Source organism: Ammospiza nelsoni, chromosome 21 (assembly GCF_027579445.1).
Source record: "Ammospiza nelsoni isolate bAmmNel1 chromosome 21, bAmmNel1.pri, whole genome shotgun sequence".
Lineage (NCBI taxonomy): Eukaryota > Metazoa > Chordata > Aves > Passeriformes > Passerellidae > Ammospiza > Ammospiza nelsoni.
The window spans coordinates 7227566-7247534 of NC_080653.1; the positions used below are offsets into that span (position 1 = coordinate 7227566).

Below are 19969 nucleotides of genomic sequence, written 5' to 3' on the forward strand. Positions count from 1 at the left end.
CCCGTTATCCCCACTGACCCAAGAGTGTCCCGTTACTCCACCGGGAGCACCGCTGTCCTCACTGCACTGTCGGGGTCCCCGTTATCTCCAGGGGGTCCCCATTACCCTCAGGTCCCTCTTGCCCCATGCTTCGTAGGAGCGTGAGGGGGTCACACACGGTGCCGGTGCCGTCCCCGGTGCCCCCGCCCCGTCCCCGTGTTAACGTTAGGACAGGTTAACCCTGAAACACTCAGCACCGCGAGGGATGCGGCAGCACCACGTCCCCGACGTGAAGGGCGGACAGCCCTGCCATCGCAGCGCTTGTCACACCCCACTGCACTCCCAGCGTCCCGCCGGGACGGTGCCGAGAGCGCTCGGTCCCCGCCTGTCCGCGCCGCCCGTCCCGTCCCGTCGGGGCCCGCCCGGTGCGCTCCCGAGCTCGATCTCTCGGCCGGCGGCTGCTCCGGCCTTGCGCGGGGATCGCTTAGTGCTGCCTTCCGCCCCCACGTGCGCACAGCCATGGCGGCCCCCGTGCGGGCCGGGAGCGCGGCCCCGGTGCCGGCCAAAGGTGCGCTGAGACCGCTCCAGCGCGGGGCTCTGCTGCCGCTACCGGCCGCTGTGCTGCTTGCCTCGACGGGGGAGGCCCGGCCGGTGGCGGGAGGTGGCTCCCCCACCGTCGCGGCCACCCCCGCCGCCGGCCCGGCCCAGCTGGCCCTTTGTCGGTTGTGCCGTGGGCCGTGCGGGGAGGGTTCGGTGGCTCGTGAGCGCCGGTGTTGGGCTGGAAATAGTGAATAATCCCCCTGCTGTCACTCCCCCGCTGCACTCTGGCATCGCCGAGATGTAGGGGGGCGGCTGCTGTCGGGGGGCGGCTTCGGGATGAGGCTCCCGGGGATGGCTCAGCCGGCACCGGGCGGCTCCTTCCCGGTGGGATAACGGGATCCCCTTGCTGGGGAAACCGGGGTGCATTACGGTGTCAGCGGGGTGCTGGTGATGAGCCTTGAGGGGCTGTGCGTGCTGTGCCCTCGCTGTGGGTTCAGCCAGCTGCACTCACCGGGTTTCACATCGTTACTGCGGTGCTTTCTGGGCTAAAAAATCCGCCTTGTCCCCCAAAAAGCGAGAGCACTCTGCCCCCAGCGTGCAGGGCAGGCCCCGGCCCTTTGCCCCACTGTCCCCAGAGGCGTGACCGTGACCCAAGGACAGCACGGTGACCCGTGCCGTGCCCTCTGACCGCTCCTTTCGGTCCCTCCCCGTTTGTCCCGCAGCCCGGGCCCGGCAGGTGGCCCAGCAGATCCCCGAGGAGATCCTGGGCAACGCGGAGCTGCGGGAGGCGGCTCTGGCCCTGCCCCCCAACTACAACTTCGAGATCCCCAAGACCATCTGGCGCATCCGGCAGGCTGGTGCCAGGAAGGGTGAGCGCTGCCCCGGGGCATGAGCGGGTTTGGGGCTGGTTTGTGCTGCTGAGCCCCTCCTGTGGGGCAGGTGAGGCTGGGGCTGAGCTGCTGCTGTGCCCTCGGTGTGTTCAGCTCTGTGTTGGCGAGCTCTGCTCCTCTCCAGGGGGGTTAATAGATCTGTATCTCTGGATTATAATCACATTGGACAGGACAGGTTGAGCTGCGTGGACCTGTCAGCCTGGAGATGTGTCTGGGATGCTGGCTAGGTCCCTGCTGTGCTCCTCTTGCCTCTCTCCTCTCTCCCTGCGCTTTCCTGACGCGCTGCTGGCGCTGGCAAGGGGGAGCCCCACAACACCGGGCACCGGGTGGGGCTGGCAGGGAGCTGGGCCGTGCTGCTGCCTGCTCTGAACCTTCCTCGGAGGAGCAGGGAATGATTGTGGAGCCTTCAGGTGTGTGCTCAGCTCGGGGGAGCAGGGCTGGGAGCCTCCCCCTCCATCCCCGGGTGTCACCAGCGTCCCCACCCTGCCTTCACCTGCATGCAGGGGCTGCTCGTGTGGCACAGCCGGGTTTGCAACGCTTTGTATCCACCTGGGAACGGCTCTGCCTGCTGCCACCGGGCTGGCAGGATGTTCTGGAGGCCGAGCTGCTCGCGGCTGCCATGCCCAAGGGCCGCAGGGTGTGGGGCTGCGCTGCCCGTCCCGGCTCTGGGGTGGCAGTCAGGGCTGGGCGTGTCCCAGCAGGACACGGCGGGGCCGCCCAGCCGTGCTGGCTCTGCCTTTCCTCGCCGTGTTTTGCCGCTTGGCACCTCCTAATTAAATGTAAATATGCGGCTGGGATTTAGGCTTCCGAGCTGGGAGCCGAGCCCATCAGGCAGCCAGCCGTGCTGGGATTTAAAAATCCGCGTGTGCAGAGAGCAGCCAGGGGCTCGTTGCTGGGGGAACGCAGCCTCCCACAGGGCTGCAGCCAGCCCTGCCTGTGCCCGGCCTGCTGCGGGCTTTGGGGGGCTGGGGAGCACCCCCTCTCCCCATGGTGGAGAGTGACCTCCTGCCAAGCTGCTCTTTGCAGATCTGGGGCGGAGGGTAGCCCCAAATGGGCCAAAATGGGCTCAAATCGGCTCAATGGGGGATGCTGGGATGTGGAACCTCATCCCTGCCAGGTCAGGTTGCTGGCAGAGCATGTGCAGCTTTCCTGCAGGTTGGAACAGGGTGGGATCTGCCTGATTTGAGCCAGGCCTTCACACAGCTCCACGCTGGCCTGGGCTGGGCCTGGAAGCACAGGGATATTGTTGGAGAGAGTGTTTGTGTAGATAGCACAGAAGCTGGGATATCTTAGTGGGATTGGGAGGTGAAAGAACAACAGGATTAGTGGGGCCTCCTCCATTTACCTCCTCCATCATGGTCCCTGCTCCTCCCCACCACCCCGTGGAGCCCAGGCACTGGGCAGTTTGCTGGCCTTTGGAGGAATGGGGATTGTTCTGATTGTTCTGTGAGGAGGGAGCAAATGAGGAAACATGAATTTGTTGTTGAATAAATTCCTGCAAGGCACAACGCTGCGGCTGTTGCTGGCCACCCTCCTGGAATGGAGAGAGGAGCTGCGAGGGAGGTGTGGAGAAGGGCACTGAGGATGATCAAAGGTTTGGAGCAGCTTCTGTATAAGGAGAGATTAAATAGGTTTAGATCCTTTAGCTTGGAAAAGAGGTGAACGAAAGGGGATATGATAGGGATGTGGAATTGTGAATGATGTGGAGAGGCTGAACAGGGGATGATTATTCACTCTTTCTTGTACCAGGAGAACCAGGGGCACACGTTTACATTATTAGGAGCAGGTTTAAAATAAACAGAAGAAAGTCCCTTTTGCTGTGCAGCACATAATTAAAATCTGGAAGTCATTACAGTGGGAAGTGGGAGAGAGCAGCAGTGTCACGGGTTCAGAGAGGGATGAGGTGTGGATGCAGCCCAAGGCAGGGCAGGCTGCACCCCAGCTGCCAGAGACACAGGGAGTTTTGGCCAACACCTGGCTGGTCTGGGGAGGGTGGTTTGTGGCTGCACCTTGAGCTGATCCCCACTTTAGGATGTCTCCTAACCCCGTGGCTGTTTCTCTTCGCAGTGGCCCTGCAGATGCCAGAAGGGCTCCTCATGTTTGCCTGCACCATCGCTGACATCATTGAGCGGTAAGAGCACGGCTTTTCCCTGTGGGGCTGGCCAGGGGATGGGGAACACTGCTGGGGATGGCTTGGCCACTGGAAGGAAGAGGGCTGTGGATGAGGAGGTGCTGTGGCTGTGGCCACAACCTGGCTGGGCAGCGCTGTGGCGGGTGACAAGGACCTGCTGCCATCCCTGGGGACAGGGACCGGCTCGGTGCCAGCCCAGCTCGGCTTCTCCTCCCCTCTGCGCTGTGCCGGGAGCTGCTGACAGGCTCAGCGTGCCGGGCCCCGCAGGGGTGCTGGAGCCGGGAGCAGCCGTGTTAACAAGCGGCTGACGCCAGCCCGGTGCCCCGGCAGCGCCCCGGGGAGGGCCGGCAGCGGGGCCAGCGCTGCGGCAGGGACCCAGCCTCCTCCCCCGGCCTCGTCCTGCCTCTGCAGCCGCGGAGACGTGCAGGGGCAGCCCCGCTGCGGCAGGGGAGGCTCGAGGCCACGCTGGTGGCACGGAGAGGGTCACTCCTGCTGGGTGACCCCATGGCCACGGCTCCTCTCTTGATTTTTCCGAGCCGCTTGAGCGGCGAGGCTGAGGCACTGGAGAGGAGCTGGGCTGTGCAGTGACAGTGGATGCAGGCACCTTGCAGAAATTGGCCGTGATCTCTTTCCTGCTGAGCGCTTCTGCCTTCCTCCCCACCCACCGCAGCCCCCTCCGCAGCCCCTCTCTGTTTTAGCACAATGAATTAGTGCTAATAGCACTTCGTGCCTCGTCTGCCATCGGGGTCGTGGCACTCATTAGCAGCTGCCTTGCCTCGCTGCCGTGCTGGGTGGGAAGGCAGCCGTGCCCGCGGGCTTTGTCCCCGCTCTGCCATCGCCTCCCCACACTGGGTGGGAAGGTGGGCACGGGCGGCGGGGGCAGGGGATGGGTGCGAGTGTGGGCAGCTCGGCGTGGGTTTGTCCCTTTAAGTGGAGCTGCCTCCTCTCCGGCTTTGGCACCCAGCCGCTTTCATGTCTCCGACTTCAAAGGCAGCGGATTAAGGGGCTCTTTTATCTGAATGAAACCTTAAGCCACACTTCCCGGTGGATGGTGCATTCCAGGGTGCTGAATGCCAGGGTGCTGCTGGATTCTGGGGTGCTGGCATCCTCGCTGGGCTGGTGATGGGGTGCTGCGTGGGTGGAGGTGCCCAGCCAACGGGAGGAGGGGATGTGGGGGCACCGATGGGATGGTGTTTGGATGGGGGATGGCTTCAAGGCTGAGCAGGCTGTATCTTCCCTCACTGCCATCATGCAACATCCAGAGATGCTCCACTGCCACTCCCTTACTGGGAGCACTGGGTGCCATCCGTGACCCTGGCTGGGGATGTGGACTCACAGCCACAGGATAGTGGCTGTGGGCAGGAGTGAGCCCAGCCCTGTGTCCACTCTCTTGGGGACACACTGGGGACCCAGCCACACTGCTGGAGGTGAGGTGTGAATCGGCAGGTGGCCTCGTTAGTTCCTGCCTCTTCCTGCTATTAATATTCATGGCCAGCATTAATGTGGAATGGAAGCTCGGCCCCCCGCTCCTGCTGGCCCTCCTCACCCAGCGCTGGGGCCGGATGAGCCTCCAACGTGACAGGAATCGCTGCAGCTGTGTGTGCTCTGGCTGCTGTCACCAGGCTGGGGACAGGGGCTTGGGGTACCATCAGCCCTGGGCTGGTGTCCCCTTCCTCCTGGTGACAGAGAGGATGTGACAGGCATACCTGTGTGCCCACTGGGGGCATTGCTCAGCGAGCAGCCCCTTTCCCCAGCCCATCCTGCCCTGTCCTTGCTGGTGGGAGTTTGGGGGGTGAGTTCCCCCTGCCCTGCATTCCCTGCTGCTGGCTGCAGAGCCATGCCCAGGGCTGTGCCCCTGGGGTGACAGTGCCCACCCCTGTGTGTTTGGGTCGAACTGGAGCCCTGTCAGCTGCCACTCAGACGGAATATTTATCCCTTCTGCTGGAGCTGCCTTCTAATAGAATATTTGTGCCGTGGCCTGGTGCTGCTGGGAGAGCCGGGAGCGGGGATGTGCCTCACTCCCTCGCACCGCAGGAGGGGGACACGCTGCTCGCTGTGCGTCTGTCTGTCCCCGTGCCGTGGGATGGCAGTGTCACCACGTCCCTCGGTGCCGTGTGGGAGTGAGCAGGCCCCCGGGGAGAGCTCCGTGGAGCGAGGAGGGGAGGGGGCCGGCCAGGTCTGAGCTTCCCAGCATTGCCCTGGCGCTGGCCGAGCCCCCAGGGGCTGCGGGGATGGAGATGCAGCCGAAGCATCGCCAGAAAGGCCGGTGGGGTTCTCAGCCTGGAGCCTTTGAAACCGAGAGCACACTCGGAGCATTGACCGGTGTGAGGCCACTTAATTACGCTTAATAGGTTTGTCATTGTCACAGCCGTGCCGGGGCGGGCCGGGCTGCCGGGGGGGAGGACATCGGGGCCGGGGTCTGCTCGCTGCCGGCGCCACATCACGACACTCCCGCGGCACCTTCCAAATTGGCTCCGTTTGTCACGGCTGATGCAATTCGGCGGGGAGGAACTCGTGCTGGGGGGCGGCAGCGTGGGGGGAGCTCGGACCACAGCTCGGGGAGGGGCAGCCCCCCCAAGCCCAGCCGCTGTCATGCCGGGGAGGTGGCAGTCGTGTCCCCCCGCCCTGTGCCACCAGCTTGCAGCTGGGGGCTGTGCAGGCAGGAGCGGGCCCCTGCTCCCCTCCCTGCCGCGGCTGGAGCAGACGGATCAGCTGGGCTCTCAGCTGGGCTTTTGATTCCGTGTTAATAAAGTCGGCTGTCAGGCTTCGCAGCTGCTAATCCCTCTGTCTTCCTGTGCCACGCCGGGGTGAGAGGCTCCTGCTAATCAGCCCAGGCTGGGTGGTGGGGATGGGCGCTGGTGGGGGGCTCAGGGGTGTCCTGATGCTTGCAGAGGCTGCCCTGACGTAGCTTTAAACACCTCCCAATTCCCAGTGGCTTTTAAGCACATTTTTAAACACCTCCCAACTCCCAGTGCCTTTTAAACACCTCCCAACTACCAGTGGCTTTTGAAGATCCATGCAAGGGGGTGCTGGAGGTGCACAGATCATCCCAGTCTCATCCTGCTGACTCAGGAGCAGACAGGGACTTTTTGGAGTGGCACCAGGTCCTGGTTGAACAATAAAAGAGTTAAACATCTGTATGCACAGCCCAACAGCTGTGGCAGAGCTTGAAATGCCCCACTATGGCCAGGACAAAAGAGGCCCTGATGGATGGTGTGCCCCACACAGTACCCAGTGCCATGGCTGGTGTGCCCAGCCCATTCCCAGTGCCAGCAGGTGCCAGATCCCTTGGCCAGGCAGGTCTGCCATGTGGCACTGAGCAGTGTGGCACTGAATGCTGTGATGAAGCTGGCAGCATCACCAGGAGGTCCCAAAGGCCACCCTGGGACACTAACAGGGATCAGGATCTGGCCTCAGCTGCACAGTGCAGCTCTGCTGGCCAGCACTGCCATCCCTCGTCCTTTTCAGCACAACCTGGAGGCTCTGGCAGCGGGTGCACACTGTGCAGGGGAATTTAATCACTGTCATTAACCACACAACAGCATCATTAGGAGGAATGAAGTTCTCACTTCATTGGAGATGTTCAAAACCTTCTACCCGGGTGGTGGCTGCGCCAGGGGGGTTGGGCTGGGGGGAGTGTGTGGGGTCTATAGGGCTGGCACCTCCCAGGGCTGGGATGTGCCAGCACAGTGTGGTGCCCACCACCAGTGCCCCATGCCACCTCCTTGTACCCCACAGAGCTCTGTGTTGTGAAGAGGGGACAGGCATAATCCAGACACAGGATGGTCATGGTGCCTTTACAGCCAGCATGCACTGACCCTTAGTTTGCCTTATTTTGGGTTTTTTTTGTTGCTACCTGACCATCAAAGCTGGGGTGCCCTGGGACTTGCCCCTTGAGAGGTGGTGTTTGCCCTGCCACCTATAGTGATGACAGAGTGGGAAGTCCCTCAGGGGAGGGGACTGAGCTGGAGATGGTTCCTCCTGGGGGGCTATGGGGACACTCACCTCTCCTCATCACGCCCCACTTCCAGAAGCTCTGTGGGGCTCCATCTGCAGCCAGGCTCTTCCAGCACCAATTGCAATAAAACCTCAAACTCATTATTTTCATTATGCGCAGCCTTCCTGTGCTAATGAAGTTGGGAGTCTGGTAATGGGGTTTGGTGATGGGCTTCTCTGCTAATTGAGTGCACTGTTCTCAGCCAGGGCTGCGCTCAGCCCCCACAGCCCAGGACAGCAGCACCCACGGGTGTCCTGGGACACGCTGGGCTTGGGCACAGGGCAGGCAATTGTGGGGTGATTACAGGGTGGTTGTGGGGTATTTGAAGGGCCACATGCAGGTGAGACAGGTGGCTGTGAGGCAAGGGGCAGCACCGTGTCCCCAGCACAACATGCAGGCATCCCAGTGCTGCCTCCATCCTCTCACAGCACAGGGGTGCCAGGACTGGCCACTCTCAGCCCAGTGCCCTCAATCCCCTCCCCACCAAGGGCTGGTGGGCACACAGGGGCTGAGGACTCGTCCCTGCTGGGGAGAGCAGCTCTGCCTCATGGCTCGAGGACCAGCACTGTATCATTCACACGCTGCCAAGGGAACTCGCGCTCCTGCCAGCAGCAAATGCTCTCATTCATTTTTCGAGGGGCTGGGATAAATCAGGGCTGCTCCAGCCAAGTGTCTGTGCTCAGGTGACAGGGGCTGGCTACCCCATGCTTGGAGACACGCAGGCCCCATGTGTGCATGTCTCTGACCCAGCGTTTTCAGCCCCAAAACTTGTCCCTGGATTGCTGCTGCTTCCATCCTGTGCTGGGGAGCAGGGCTGGGAGGGTCTGGGGGTCCCAGCTGGGATCAGGGTGGGACCTGGCCTGCCCTGGGGCACATCCTGCCAGTGCTGAGCATGGCTCTTTATAAATGGGATTTTGGGAGCCATCTGTTTAAAGGAGCAGATAATGAATTAAGGGGAGATGAGAAAAATGCTAAGGCCAGGCGGTTTTTCAGAATGAGCCGGGGTTTGCGGGACGTAAAAGATGAATAACCTCCCCACGTGTTCAATATTCATGAGCTCCCAGCTGTAATAAGCATCTCAGCACTGGGTGGGGACATCCCTGTCACCACTGCCAGCACGCTGCTGGGACCCATCCGTGGCTGTGACAACTTCCAGGGACACAAAACACTGACAAAGATGCTGCTGTGGCTGCCCCTTGCCCACGGCCTGGTCCGGGCTGGTTGGGAAGCAGCTCCCCAGCCCGCGTTGGAGGCAGGTGGCTGCTAATTGACATTTCCTTCCTCTGTAGTTTGATGAAAGACTCTGGCGACACTGAACTGATTAAAACATCAAGGGGAGGCCCTGGTGCCTGCCTTTGATTTGTCTCTGGAGATGATTACGGCTCCGCTCGATTGTCCAGCCCAGCCGGAGCGGGTGAACCCGGTGTGTGCCATCCTGGAGCCCCTCCTGCAGCACCGCCAGGCTCCTGGCTTTGCCAGGGTTCCCTCCTCACCAGGCACCATCCCGTGGCATCTTTGCTCACCTGCGACTCCACTCCCTGCATCCAGAGGAGGAATCTTGCCCACGGCCAGTGCAGGGCTCAGCCTCATCTCTCCCTGCCCAGCTGCAGCCCCACACATCAGGCAGGGCCACGGGCACCTCTGCCCTCCTCCTTCCACTGTTGCTATTTCACTTTCTTGCTCTTCACCCCCAGGGACTTTCTCTGGGGTTTGGGCCAATTTGCATACATTTTAATCTATAAAAAATTAAGCGGCGCTGGCTGCCGCTCTGAGTCAGACCTCCCCATCCTGAATCTTAAGGAGCTGAATAATTTTCCACTTTTGCTGAGATGTGTGGAGTCTGATTCATGTTCATCTCATCACCTCTCATTAGAGGAGGGGGCTGGGGGCTCGGAAAGGTGGGAAGAGCCTTCTGGAACCTTCATTGGTAGCCCCCAGCCCCACAGTGTGCCCACGTGGGCAGTGGAGGAGCCATCCTCCCATCCAGGCCACGCTGGCCGTGAGGAATGGCGGGATTTGGGCGCTGGCAGGATCCTGCCCATCTTCTGACGTTCCCCAACCCTTTGGAGCAGGAGCTGCCCAGACCAGACTGAGGTGAGGATGGCTGTGCCCCCTCCTCGGGGCTGCTCCAGCATTGCTGCTCCCCTGTCCCCCTCCCCGGGCGCTGATGGAGGGGCCAGAGCTGTTAATATTCAGCACGCTCCGCCATTTCTCCACCTTCTGCCATCTGCCCAGCTCTGCCCACCATTTCTATTCTTGCCGCCGACGTAACGCTCCCTGCCTGGCGCTCGGGGGGAGCGCGGGACCCTGGCCCCCAGCCAGGCATGGGTGCTGCAGGGGGTGACGTTGTGCCAGGGCCCCCTCCTGCCCTGGTGCCCGGTGCCAGCAGCAGGGGGGACCCCGCTGGCACGGAGCTACAGCAGGCCTCAATTAAATGAGGAATTAGCATCTGGTTTAAGCAGCCCCTCCAGGCACGGGGCTTTGTCATCGCGATACCTGCTCTCATCCTGCTGCGGCAGCTCCCCGGGAAGGTAGCCAAGCTAATAATCCCCCAAAATGGTGCCATAAATACCCACAAAGGTGGTGCCTCTGAATGATGCCAGAGCCCTGGCTTTGCTGCTCCGTGCTGGTGTGTGCCACTTCACCCACAGGCTGGGTGTGGACTGGAGCACTGGGGATAGGGGACAGCATCAGTGGTGGTTTGGTGCTTTCTCTCACCAAGTGCCACTTAAGCACCAGCTCTTCTGGAGGTCACACAGCTTGGCCACACAGCCAGGTGCAGATTGGATTCACCAGCTCACACAGTGCCCACAGCCATGGGGTGGTGGTGGTTTGGCTGGCACCACAAGGGATGCCAGGACAGCTGTTCCACCTGTCCTGGTGGCTCCAGTCTCCAGGGCTGGCTGGTGGAAGCGGTGGCACCACAAGGGATACCAGGACAGCCCATCCTGGTGGCTCCAGTCCCCAGGGCTGGCTGGTGGAAGCGGTGGCACCACGCTGTGCCGGGTCTCCCTGTGCTGCTTTCCCTGCTGGAGCATTAGGAATCTGGCAGCGTATTGTTTGATGAGTGGATAATCCGCTGAATTGCAAACAGCTTTACCCAATTGAAGAGGCGGATTACCGCTCTCCAGCTTAATCATGTTGACATCTCGGAGAGTAGCCAGTGCTTGTCCTCTCCGGCGCGTGGCTCGCTGGCGGCGCAGGGTCCCCCCATGATGACACGCCACGGGGCTGGGGGGCAGGACCTGGGCTGTGGTGACACGGCTGTGACCCTCAGTGCTGTCCCTCCCGCAGGTTCACGGATGCAGAGGCAGTGGTGATGGGAGACGTGACCTATGGCGCCTGCTGCGTGGATGACTACACGGCCCGGGCCCTGGGCGCCGACTTCCTGGTGCACTATGGACACAGCTGCCTCAGTAGGTGACACTGAGCCCCAGGGTGCTGCTGGGGTGGCCATGTGTGCCCATGCCACACCGAGCAACTCCACACCTCTCTGGATACCAGCTCGGAGACTTCGTGCCAATGGCTAATCCCTTCCCAAAGGGCTTTCTGTTCTCCAGTTCAGCTGCTGGCTTTGGATGGGGCCAGGCTGGCTGGGTGGCTGCTCCCAGGCAGGATTTGGGGTGCAGCAGGGCGTGCTCATCCTGCTCAGCTGCTGCAGCAGCACACAGCTCCAGCCGTGTCCCCGAGAGCAGAGCAGCGAGGCCATGGCTTGGCAGGACCCCCTGGCCCAGGGGATGAGGCTGCTCCTGCTCCCCACCTGGCCTCTGAGGAGTGATGACAAAGGGAATGGTGGCAGAGGAGAGCAGGGGCCCGGGGGTACTGCTTGCCCCAGGGCCAGGAAAGGCAGCTTTGAGGGTACAGTGCAGGCTGGGCGGGGAAGGGAGGAGGAGGAGGAGGCTGTGTGCTCCCCAGGCGGACAGTACTCTGGATCCAGTTGCCATGGAAACTGCGCTGCTGTCCCAGATGCTGCTAACTTTGAAGTCCACCCAGGATGGAATCAGCCCAAAAATAACAATAAGACGCTCTGGGTTTTAAGGTGGATCTGCAGAATTGCCATAATGAGTAGGAGGTGTGTGCATACCTGCTGCTGCCACGCTCCCAGCACCTGGCAGCCCTCCTGGACGTTTATGGGGCCCTATAAATGGGTTTGAAGAATTGCATCAGGCTCTGTGTGAAATACTGACTCCCCAGTTGAGAACTCTGTCCTGAAAGCCACGCTGGTGTGAGCGTTCCTGGTGATAAATACGTGTGCTAGGTGCTTTGTTACGGGAGGAGGGTTATGGCACCACTGGAACAGGGAGTATAAAACTCCCGGTTTGTAACCTGCTGCTCATGAATGAACAGCAGGAAGGGGAAGAAGGGGCCATATCCATCAGGCTGCTCCAGGGAATGGGGGTGACATCAGCTGGAGCTGCTCCCTGCAGGGACAGGCAGGCACTGCCATGCTGACTGTCACCACACCAGCTGCCATCTGCTGCTCATGGCCTCATTTCCCTTGCCTGCTCTGGGTTGGGTGGGTCACGGGGCAGAGCTGGGTGGGTCACAGGGCACCCTGGGTTACCCACGGGCTGCCGTGAGGATGCTGGGCTCATTTTGAGTTGCCCAAAGTGATCCTGTCAGCAGGGTGGCCAATGGTGAGGCACACGATGCTTCCTGCTCCCTGCCAGCCCCACGTGCCCCGCAGGAGGGAGTAATTTGCACTTAATTGTGATCAGGCAAAGAGCACCAAAATGGGAAGTGAACATGAAGCTGTGGATCGATGTGGACTCTGTGTACTTTAATTATTCACTTAATCGTGGTGACAAAGGCTTCTTAGCACCAGGGGTAATTAGATTTGTGTTCATTGATTCCCCAGGCTGCCATTATCTGGAGAGAAACGAGCGGGTGCTCTCTGTGGCTCCCATCTGCACCCCCTGCCCTGGGTGCCAGCACGGCAGAGGGGTGGCACAGCCCAGCCTGCCTGTGCCAGGGCAGTTTGGGGCACAGGGAGCCCCACAAACAGGCAGCAACAGCCTGGGGCTCGCTGGAGCCCTGGTGTAACCCACACTCAGACTCTGTCTCCTCCTGTCACCAGTTCCCATCGACTCCACCCAGGGGCTGAAGATGCTCTATGTGTTTGTGGACATAAAGATCGATGCATCCCATTTCCTTGAGACCATTCGCTTCAACTTTGCAGCAGGCACCTCCCTGGCCCTGGTCAGCACCATCCAGTTTGTCTCCACGTTGCAGGTGAGGTGCAAATCCCTGGCTTTTGTCTCCCCCTGAGTTTTCCTGTGGCTCAGCCCTTCCCTGTCCCAGCCCCGCGGCTGCCCCGGGGTGCTGGTGGAGCTGGTTCCCCTCTGACGAGTCTCTGCAATAATGTGGTGCTGCCAGAACGTTGATCAAGTACTTTATAATAACTCTGATCAATGTTTCATGGCGGCACCCCTCCCCTGCTCCCCCGGGAGCTGCTCTGGAAATGTCAGGGCAGGCGGTGGAGCACTTGGCATTTTGATGCAGTGCCGGCAGCGGCCGGGGGAGCTCCGGCGGCTCTGTCTGTCTGCCCCTCAACGGCCGGCTGGCCAGGAGGGGAGGAGATGAATGAGCCTCTTGAGCCGTGTCTATCAAAACACGGGGCCATCCAAGCGTTAAGCCTTTTCCCTTGTCTTTTAATTGATACTTTGGTCGAGCCTCGCTGAGCATCCCCGGCTGCGCGGGGCCGTTCCTGGTGCCGCCCCAAGCGGGCCGGTTCCCCTCCACAACAGCTGGGACTGCCAGGGTTGGGGTGTCCCCAAGGGTCCTCAGCCACCCTTTGTGCTATTCCTGCCCCTGCTGACCCCACATCTCCCACAGGCAGTGTCACAGGAGCTGCGTTCCCAGTACAAGGTGTGTGTGCCCCAGTGTAAGCCACTGTCCCCGGGAGAGATCCTGGGCTGCACGTCACCCCGGCTCGCTCAGGACACGGATGCCATTGTGTGAGTACCCCGGGTCCTTCAGCACCTTCTTGCCTGGCCCTGACTTGCCATCCTTCCTGCACCCCCTGCCTGGTTTGTGCAATTTTAGAGGGTGTTCAGGGCTATCCACAGGTTGGGATGGGCCCCCTTCAGCTCCTCACGCTGCTGAAGTGGAGTGTGCTTGCAGCACCTTCCTGCCTGGCCCTGACTTGCCATCCTTCCTGCACCCCCTGCCTGGTTTGTGCAATTTTAGAGGGTGTTCAGGGCTATCCACAGGTTGGTATGGGCCCCCTTCAGCTCCTCACGCTGCTTTAAGTGGCGTGTGCTTGTAGCACGGAGGAAATAATTGAGTCGTATATCAGAATAGATAATAGATGGAAGGGCGGGTGGATAATTGGAAAAGACAAATGGCCGGGGCCCAACATCACAGCAACATTAATTTTATTTAAGGACAGCAAATTAGAGGGAGCACTTCGCTTCCTATCACCTAATTATTTTAGGTAATGGAAATGCTTAATGTACTGTGAATACAGTGTGCTGCAGAATAAATAAATACAAGGACCCCACCCTTGGGGGGAGCTGGGGAGCCCAGGTGTGGGTTTGGGCTTTGCTGAACTCCTTTTTGCCCACGCTGCTGGGAGCCAGCAGCACCAGTGCCTTTCCAAGCACGGCCATGCAGGGAGCTGGGCTCCACATTGCTGGACACAGGGGCAGTGAGAGCTGTGGATTCATCCTGAGCCACTCTCTGTCTCTCCAAGGACATCAGGGGCAGCCAGGCTGGCACTGCATGGGTGAGAGTGGGTCCCTGCAGCTGGCACAGGAGCAGCAGTGCGGTACCAACGCGCGCAGGTGCACTCGGCCTTACCTGTGTCCTCCCTGCATTATTATTTTCTTCTTTGCACCGTCTCTGGGGCTAACTTTTGCAGACAAATTAGCTTTGATCTCCCAAAATGTCATTCTCCAATTAAGGGCAAAATCTAGTCAAGTTTTACGTCTGAATTCATTTTCCAGGCCCTCACTCCATTAGGGCAGCTGAATGAAAGGCTTTGAAATGTAATTGCTGACTGGAAATCCGATTAGAAATGGAAGCAGCAACGTCTAGAACCAGCCATTGAGATGGAGCAGCTCCCAGCCGCCCCGTGCTGGTGTGAGCACCCCTCCTTGCTCCAAGCACAGCTGCCTCTCCAGCCCTGCCATGCCAGGGAGCCCTGGCTGTGCCTGCTGCCCCTGGGTCCCAGCAGAGGAGTTTGAATTCCTGACATCTCCACTGTGCTGCAGTTTGGAAAACCAGTGGACACATGGATAGGGTGCTGCTGTTTCCCAATGCCAAAACTCTCCCTCCCCTCTCTGCAGGTATTTGGGCGACGGGCGCTTCCACCTGGAGTCCATCATGATCGCCAACCCAGGGATACCTGCATACAGGTACAGGCTCCAATCCCATGGTGGGGACCTCCCCATCTGTGCCCCCATGTGCCCCCCAGCAGCAGGCATGGGCAGGTGAGAGGCCACGGGGTGGGTGGGGAGGTGCTTGGGGGAGATGAACACCAGCCATTTACTCCGGCTGAATATAAACATTTTGACAAGTACCTGTGAAAGCTCGTGGAGGTGCAGCCATTAAAGCCCGGCTGCTGCAGGCAGAGGCCATAAAGCGCGATGATGAGGCCGCTGAAAGCAGATGAAATATCAGGAGTGAAAGGCTGGGCCCATTTGGAGGAATCTGAATTTCCTAGTAGGTCGTTTGTTACAAACGGGAGGCGCACGTCAGGTTTATGGCGCTGGTGAAGCTGCCGAAACCCGAGTGGGATTTGATTAAAATTCTCCTCGTCAAACAAAGCAACAAATCAAAGAATTCTTCATAATTGATGAGCCAGGATGGGGGGGAGCTGAGTGTGAAGCTGAGCACGGAGCCGAGGCTGTGCTGGGCGTTGGGGTGCTGTGGTGGGACACTTGTCCGTATCCCTGTCCTTGTCCCCTAACGAGCCGGCTGGGTCCTACATCAGCCAGGAGGACAGATGCTGTGGGAGGCAATTAGTGCTAATGAGGGACAGGCATGGCTGGGAGGAGGGCAGGTGATGGAGCCCGTGTGAGCCTGGCTGTGCTTTGCAGGTACGATCCCTACAGCAAAGTGTTCTCTCAGGAGCACTACAGCCACGAGCGCATGCACCGCGCCCGGCAGGACGCCATCCTCACTGCCAGCTCTGCCCGCTCATGGGGGCTCATCCTGGGCACGCTGGGACGTCAGGGCTCCCCCAGCATCCTGCAGGTACCAGCCCCACTCCCCAATGTCCCCACTGGGCACCAGGAGCTGCTGTTGGGTGTGGGGAAGGGCTGGAACATCGCTGCCAGGGTGGATGTGGCACCGCTGGCAACCCATCCGTGGCCACTGGCCCCGGCCTGCGTGGGCAATTAGCAGCAGATGAGGGAGGCTGGACAAGGGCTCATTAAAGCCGTTCCTGGGGAGAGCTGGCCAGTCTTGGAGAACCCCCCCTCGTCCAGACAGCTCGGTAATTAATTGGCTGGGTTTGTTTTAATTGGATGAACTTCCGATCAGGTTCAGCCTCCCTGCTCAGCCGCCGGGCTGGCACTTTCTGCACCCCGGCTGGGAGAGGGGAGCAGGACAGCAGAGTTCTGCCCTCTGAGCATGGTGGCCCTGCTCACACCCAGAGGCGCTGGGGTGGCCACAGGTGAGATTTGAGGCAGGGCAGCAAGGTCCCAGCTGCTCTTCCACAGTGGGCATGGCCAGGGCTGGCTGGGCAGGGGGTGATTAGTGCCACCTCTGGAGGACAAGGACATCTCTGGCCCTTCTCCTCCTCCTGCAAGCCCTGGCTGCAGCCAGCCCGTGACAGGCGGGTGTCCCAGGGCAGGCAGCCGCTAACGAGAACAGATTGTTGTCATTGAGCAGTAATTACTTCATTAGGCTGAGGCACGTGCTGGGGAGAGCTGGGCACAAGCCGGAGCCATGGCCACAGTCTGGCCTATGACTGCCAAGGGGACACGTGGGGCAGAGCTGGGACCCACAGAGGGTCTGATGGCCAGGAAGGGGCTGTGGGCAGGGCTTGGGGGTGTTGCTGGGAGACCCTAACCCTGCCAGGTGCCTTTTTCCCTTGCAGCACCTGGAGTCACGTCTCCGTGCCCTGGGCCGGCCCTACGTGCGGGTGCTGCTGTCTGAGATCTTCCCCAGCAAGTTAAAGCTCTTCCCAGAAGTGGATGTGTGAGTGCTGCTGACCCCCCTCGAGCCCCAGGGTGCCCCATCCCTGTGCAATTCCTGCTTGAAGCTGTCCCTGACACTTCTGTCCTGCAGGGAAGGGACATGGCTGTCCTTACCAGGGTGGTGCTGGCACAGTGAGGACCTTCTGGGGTTCTGCTGAGGGGCTTCACTGTGCCTTGTTCTTCCCAAAATGCTCATCCCCACTGTGACATTTCCTTCCAGGTGGGTGCAGGTAGCCTGTCCCCGGCTCTCCATCGACTGGGGAGAAGCCTTCAGCAAGCCACTGCTGACACCCTATGAGGTGAGCACCCCTCTCTGCTTTGGGGGGACGGTCCTGGCTTGGGGTGATGCACCAGAGCAGCCTTGGGGATGTCCCTGCACCCAGACAGTGTCCCCTCCTCTCTGCACCTGTGCTCTGTGCACATTCCAGGCACGCTGTTGGGATATCCAATATTTTGTGAAACCTGTGGGATTCCCAGTGCCTCCAGCTTTGCCCCAGCCGTGCCCTGTGCAGGCACCACTTGGGGACTCATCCCAGGTCCTCTCCACAGGCTGCAGTGGCTCTCCAGGACATCGAGTGGCAGCAGCCTTACCCCATGGACTTCTATGCCAGCCAGTCCCTGGGGCCGTGGACGGTGAACCACGGTGGCACCCAGGCCCCGCGCCGCGCCCGGCCGGCACAGGTGGGCAGCGGGGGGACACCACCAGGGTCCCGCTCGGTCCCTCGGGCCGGTGAGAGCACCGGGACGGGCTGAGCGCCCGGTGCCGCTCGGTGTCACGTACCGAAAGCGCCACCCCGTGGTGTCGTTGCCACCGAGCAGTAACGGGGACAGTGCCAGCCCGGCCCGGGGGAGGGACACGCGGGTCCCCGCAGCCGTGTCGGAGTGAGCGCCTGCCGAGCCCCGCGGATCCCTGGGGGGGTTTTCCCCGGGGGTGCTGCGGGCTGGACACGGACCGGCCCATGGCAGCTCCGGCCGGGGCTGGGACGTCCCTCACCCTCCGTGTCCCTGCAGGGGAAGCCACCGGCGCCCCCCGCCCCGCCCGAGGGTGGGGAGCAGCCAAGCACCGGGGACCTCGCAGCCCCGTGAGTGTCGCCCGCAGCTGCCGCGCTCCGGGACCTGGCGGGGACAGCGGCGGGGGCACCGCTGATGTGAGCACCCCCGGGACCCCCTACTGCAACGGATGGGGTCGCACCCCGTAACTCGACAACACCGCTGCCCGCAAGGACCGACCCCGGCTGTCCTCGGGGAGTTGCCCCTTGCAGGACCGGGCCGTGCTGCCGCCCTGCCCGGGTCTCACCGGGGGTCCCGTCCCGCCCGCCCCGCCGGGGCTGCCCCGTCCTCACACCCACCGGTGACCTCCGGCCGCCAGGGGGCGCCGTCACCTCCGCGGAGCCGCTCCGCTCGCTCTCGTCTGTCCAGCCAATCAGCGCGCGGCGTTTCGGCGGGAAGGCGGAAGTGGCGCTGCCGGGGCGCGGCCATGGCGGAGGCGCGGCCGCTGCGGCTGCTGGCGCTGCACGGGTACCGGCAGAGCGCCCGCCGCCTCCGCCAGCGCACCGGCGCGCTCCGCAAGGCCCTGCGCGGCCGCGCCGAGCTGGTGCCCATCGACGCGCCGCACCGCCTGCCCGCCAGCGCTGAGGACGACCCCGACGGGGATGACCCCCCCCGCGGCTGGTGGTTCTCCGGGCCCGGCACGTTCGAGGCGGGCGAAGCGGCCGCGGCTCCGGCGGGGCTGGAGGAGTCGCTGTCGGCCGTGGCGGCGGCGCTGGCGGAGCACGGGCCCTTCGACGGGCTGCTGGGCTTCAGCCAGGGCGCGGCGCTGGCCGCCATGGTGTGCGCGCTGCGGGCCCGCGGCGACCCGCGCTTCCCGGTGGCCTTCGCCGTGCTGGTGGCCGCGTTCGCCAGCCGCGCCCCGGCACACGGACACTTCTACCGGGAGCCCATCGCCCTGCCCTCGCTGCACGTCGTGGGCGACACGGACGCCGTGATCGCAGCGGCGCTGAGCAGGGAGCTGGCGCAGTGCTTCGTGGAGCCCGTGGTGCTCTCGCACCCCGGCGGGCACTTCATCCCCGCGGCTGCGGCGCAGAAGAAAGCCTACCTGGAATTCCTGGAACGCTTCTGCCCCGGGCAGGGCCAGGCCGAGCGCCCAGAGGCTGGGGAGGCTCGAGAAGGGGCTCTGTAATAAAGAAGGGCTCTGGTGAGCCATGTGCAGCCACCCATCCTGTGAAACTTCACTGTTTCCTTGCCTCCAGAGGGACCAGAGAACAGCTCACTGCTCTTCAGTGTTCACCCAGGCCAGGCTCAATGGTTCTTTTATCTCCCTTTTTTCAGCTTTGTTGTATACATCAGTATAAAATATATATGTATATATATGTGTGTGTGTGTGTATATACATATATATGTATATAAAGTTATATAGAACATGAGTGTGGGGGTGTGACAGTGAGGGGATTGAAGGCAGGAGGGTGACACTGCTCTGTGGGCAAGGTGCTTTCAGAGACTCCAACACCTGCTCAAAAGGAGAGTTCCTCAGCTCAGCCACAGGAAGTATCTGCAGAGCACAGAGCTCTTGCAGTTTTACACCCCAAAACCTCGTGGTTTTTAATATCTGTTAAGCCAAGCTTCCAGCTGGTCTGGGCCTGGAAAACCCTCTCTCTCATCCTTGGCAGTGCCAGGGCTGGTGTTTGTTTCAGGAATGAAATGCCTGCTGGCTCAATGTGCATGTGTTGAATATTCCCTGCACAAAGTGCCTCCATGAACAAGGAAAGCTTGTTGCTGTTTGTGGCTCTGTATTATCCAGAAGCACAGGAAAATCTTTATTGCTGTAACAATTGCAGGTGTCCTGCTCAGCTCCTGCCCAGTTCAGCCCTGGGCACCAATCTCAGGAGAGGAGAGCTAGCAGAGCTTCTCTACCCACAGCTTTCCTTGGGGGTGTCGAGCTGGTAAAAGAGGGAAATGGGGTGAAAAAAGCGAATTTTCCCCCTGCTTGAGCAGCAGGGCAGCATAGTGCCAGCTGTTTGAGGCTGCAGGACACTGAGCTGCTGAAACCTTTCCTGCGCTCACTGAGCTGGGAACGGGCCTGGCAGTGCTGAGGGTTAAAACAGCAGAGCAGGGGTGAGCAGCTCAGCCCCAAAGCAGCACAGGAGGGGTGAGCAGCTCTCAGACCCAAAACAGCACTGCAGGGTGAGCAGCTCTCAGCCCCAAAGCAGCACTGTAGGAGGGTGAGCAGCTCTCAGACCCAAAACAGCACTGCAGGGTGAGCAGCTCAGCCCCAAAGCAGCACAGGAGG

The 19969-nt window shown here is 61.2% G+C and overlaps 2 protein-coding genes across 2 annotated transcripts; both read left to right on the forward strand.

The window, feature by feature from the left end:
• The first annotated feature begins 492 nt into the window (after window positions 1-492).
• Window positions 493-17903, forward strand: DPH1 (diphthamide biosynthesis 1). The gene is made up of 12 exons (XM_059486943.1): window positions 493-547; window positions 1242-1388; window positions 3477-3540; window positions 10832-10953; window positions 12615-12769; window positions 13373-13494; window positions 14827-14895; window positions 15580-15736; window positions 16584-16684; window positions 16904-16982; window positions 17233-17364; window positions 17695-17903. The coding sequence occupies exons 1-12, from the start codon at window positions 499-501 to the stop codon at window positions 17767-17769; spliced, it is 1272 nt and encodes a 423-aa protein (XP_059342926.1). The 5' UTR covers window positions 493-498; the 3' UTR covers window positions 17770-17903.
• OVCA2 (OVCA2 serine hydrolase domain containing) lies at window positions 17864-19052 on the forward strand. Its single transcript, XM_059486944.1, has one exon. It carries the CDS (start codon window positions 17864-17866, stop codon window positions 18860-18862), a length of 999 nt encoding a protein of 332 aa, XP_059342927.1. The 3' UTR covers window positions 18863-19052.
• The last annotated feature ends 917 nt before the right edge of the window (window positions 19053-19969 follow it).